This window comes from Nematolebias whitei, chromosome 17, assembly GCF_014905685.2.
Source record: "Nematolebias whitei isolate Nwh7 chromosome 17, NemWhi1, whole genome shotgun sequence".
NCBI classification, from domain to species: Eukaryota; Metazoa; Chordata; class Actinopteri; order Cyprinodontiformes; family Rivulidae; genus Nematolebias; species Nematolebias whitei.
Window position 1 is genome coordinate 8,558,111 of NC_056514.1, and position 4,004 is coordinate 8,562,114.

General features: G+C 44.3%; 1 protein-coding gene across 1 annotated transcript in view; it reads left to right on the forward strand.

Moving 5' to 3' along the window:
* The window catches only part of ryr2a (ryanodine receptor 2a (cardiac)), a 554,599-nt gene that overhangs the window by 334,341 nt on the left and 216,254 nt on the right, over nucleotides 1–4,004 (forward strand). Inside the window, 2 exon segments of the mRNA XM_037691577.1 lie at nucleotides 2,834–2,991; nucleotides 3,131–3,218. Coding sequence (XP_037547505.1) covers nucleotides 2,834–2,991; nucleotides 3,131–3,218 — 246 coding nt within the window.

The window sequence follows — 4,004 nt, forward strand, 5'->3', positions numbered from 1 at the left end:
TGCAGCCGTGGAGTCAGAGCCGGGTTCTGCAGCCGTGGAGTCAGAGCTGGGTTCTGCAGCCGCGGGGTCAGAGCCGGGATCTGCAGCTGAGGGCTCTGTGCTGGAGTCTGCAGCCAGCGCGTCCGGCGAGGGGACTGCAGCCGACGAGGGGTCTGCAGCCAACGAGTCCGGCGAGAGTTCTGCAGCCGGTGAGTCCGGCGAGGGTTCTGCAGCCGTCGAGTCCGGCGAGGGTTCTGCAGCCGGCAAGTCCGGCGAGGGGTCTGCAGCCGGCGAGTCCGGCGGGGGATCTGCAGCCGGCGAGGTCTGCAGGTCACGAGACCAGGAGAGCCGGAGCGGGCGGTGAGACCAGGAGGATCGGATCAGGCAATGAGACTAGGGGCTCTGCAGCAGGAAGGGCCCCAGGAACTGAGTTGGGGGCCTCTGGAGCAAAGCTGGCTGATTTAGGCAGAAAGAGGGCTTGGGGTTCGGTGAAACCGGCTTGAGTCCCTTGTTGACCTCTCTTTCTGCGGTGGTGAGGAAGAGGACAAGCAGATGAGTTCTGATCCTGGATACCCACTGAGCAAGTTGGTGTCACAGTGTCCTCCACAGCACCCACTAAGACACATGGCGATGAGTCCGAAGGTGAGACCATTCCATTTGCAAATGAGGGATACTTGGGATGACTGGGGGGCGGGGCAGATGGGAGGAGAAGAGAGCGCAGCATACGTCTCTCATTCTAAGTTTGGGAAAAAAGTTCGAACACCCCCGGTTCATAGCCTTCTAGTTCCAACCGTGTAAACACGTTAACAAAATCCTCAGTGGACACCAACCTCTTCCACAGATCCTTGGGGGTGGCCCTGGTGTCCAGATAATTACATGTTACCCGGTGGAGTTGCTCACGTTCATGCTGGCACTTGGAGCAGAATGTAGAACCTGATGGGTCTGGGTCTGTTCCGGTCATTCTGTCACAATCCTCAATGTTTAGACCCATATGCAGGCAGGCGAGTGATGCAGGAGTTTAAAATAAAAACAATTTATTTTAAACAACAAAACAAAAAGGCTGACGTGGCAGCAAAAAACTTACAAACTGAGATCAGGTAAGCAAACAGGAAGGGTTCAGATTCAGGCAGATAATCAGACAACAGAAACAGAGGAGGACTGCGATGTCTGTACAAGACAGAACAATGACCGGACGAAGAGTGGAGGAGAGAAAGGCTTTTTATAAGACAGAGGTAGAGTGAGTAATGAGAGCACCTGGGCAGGTGGCTGAGACAGGTGTGAATGATTAAGACTGAAGAGACTGGAGAGGCAGACTGAGGAACGAGTGGAAAGTGACAGAAAACAGAATCAGAAACAGAATCACACAAAAATATAAAGAGCAGAATGACATAAACACAATAAGCAGAAAAGGGGAAGACAGAAATACCAGACAGCTAGGGGAACAGACTTTGACAGTGAATACAGGGTTCAATGATGTGTATGGTAGTTACAGCCAGATATGACTCTTAGCACACTGATAGGTAGTGTCCAGCATCTGCAGGGTGCTTGTAGGAGCGTTCATATAGATAATGTCACCATAGTCAGTGGAGGGAAGGAAAGTCAAAGTTACAAAGTGTTTCCTAGCATTCAGAGTTAGACAGGATTTATTTCTGAAAAAGAAACCCAGTTTAACTTTCAGTTTCTTTACTAGGTTTTCCAAGTGAAGTTTAAAAGAGAGATGCGAGTCGACCAAGATACCCCAATATTTATAGGAATCAACATCATTGGTAGGACTGATCCTCTTTCCTTGATGCCACCATATAGACACAGGACAATTGTCTACCAGAAGACAGAACAAACATTTAATCATTCATCCATTATCTTTTACCCGCTTCTTCCATTCTGGGTCATGGGGGTCGCTGGTGCCCATGTCCGGCAATCACTGTGCGAGGGGCGGTGTACACCTTGTACGGGTCGCAAGTCCATCACAGGGCCACATAAAGACAAACAACCATTAACTCTCTCACTCACACCTAGGGACAATTTAGAATTACCAATCAGTCTAACATACATGTTTTTGGACTGTGGGAGGAAACTGGAGTACCCAGAGAAAACCCATGCATGCACGTAGAGTACATGCAAACTCCCAAACATTTATCCTATAGCACAAAGCTACTTGTCTTAATGTGTGCCCAATACATCAATCCCGATCTATCGGTATTAAGGGCCCATTAAGGGCCATGTCAGTGGCATTAAAAAATAGATGTCAGTCTATCATCCGTCTATGAAATTTGTCTCTTGATTGACATACAGGGCAGCCAGTCTGAGGCCCAGTTTACACTCCATTTATTTACAGACAACAGCCTCATTCTCTCGTAAAACCAAGGGTTTCTGAATCCTGGTCTCAGAGTGGAGGATTTTATGGGGAACCCCCTACGAAGGTGTGAAATGCTCCACAAGTGTGAATTTGCACATGTGCACTACTGGCGGCTGCAGTCCAGTTTTTTCTGCACTAACAAAAGTTTTAATAGAGCTGGTGTGATGAGAGAATGGACATCTGAACTGATTACAGAATGGGAACAGATGAGAGTGGCAGGCTGACTGAGAACAATGCTGAGTGACAGATCAACTGAAAGCACAGACTGATTGGGATCTGAACTTAAGGGACGTAACTGATTGATTTGCTACAACTACAAGAACCCCAGAACAAATAAAGACAGAAAATAACAATCAAGGAACAAACATCAGAATATAAACTCAAAGAACAACCAGTGAGTTACCAAACACACACATCCTAAAAAAACACGACTTGTATTTAGTAAAAACACATAAGATCCATGAGCAGCAGAATGATTTGTGACTGTGTGTTCGTCAGAAAGCAGCAGTGGTGCTGATGGATGAAGAACACAGTCGAGCTGAAGGTAGAGGTGAAATGTCGGAGACAGAACTTCTCATCATGGACCAGTTCACCATTCTGGTTCGAGACCTGTATGCCTTCTACCCTCTCCTCATCCGCTTTGTGGACTACAACAGGTATGCTCCTCTTGTTGAACTACACTTTTATGTAGGTCTAAATGATTAGAAGTTGTTTCAAATCTTTTCCATTTGATTTATTAAAAAGTGATTTTTTCCAAAAAGACAAAGACACTAAATTGTTTAATGTATGTTTTAGAGCCAGGTGGCTGAAAGAGTCCAACCCAGAGGCAGAGGGGCTATTCAGGATGGTGGCTGAAGTTTTCATCTTCTGGGCCAAATCTCATGTAAGAGAATATGTGAGGAAGTCCAAATGGACTCAGAAGGTTGCAGATGAAAATTTCTGTTAGAGTAGAATGAAGTGACCAGAACAAAACCTACAGGATCTGATCCACATGACTGAGGCTAAACCTTGAAAATGAAGACCTTGATCAATCTCTTAGCACTCAGAGTACGTGTTGAGGATGACTCTCAGATACTACCACACCAAATTTGTGTTCAAAAACCTGGTGCTTGAAAGTTTGTGAAGCATTTATAATTTTCTATAGTTCTGCATCAATATGACCTAAAATATCATCAGATGTTCACAGCAGTCCTAAAAATAGATAAAGAGAACCCAGTTAAACAAATGAGATAAAATATTATACTTGATCATTTATTTATTGAAGAATTCAATATTACATGTTTGTGATGGTAAAAGTATGTGAACCTCTAGGATTATCAGTTAATCTGAAGGTGAAATTAGAGTCAGGTGTTTTCAGTCAGTAGATTATGATCAGGTTTTAGTGGACACCCTGTTTGATTTAAAGAACAGGATCTATCAAAGTCTGATCTTTAGTTAGGAAGACTATTAGAGCAGCTAAAAAGGCATGTTGGAGAAAGTATTGTAATTCTATTGGAAGAGAAACCAAGTTAGCGGAGGTATGGAGAATTATTGAGAAAATGAATGGGGTTAGGAAAACTTATTCCTTACCTGTTTTAGAATTAAATGGGAAAATAATGTATGTATATATGTGTGTGTATATGTATACGTGTACATATATATATATATATATATATATATATATATATAT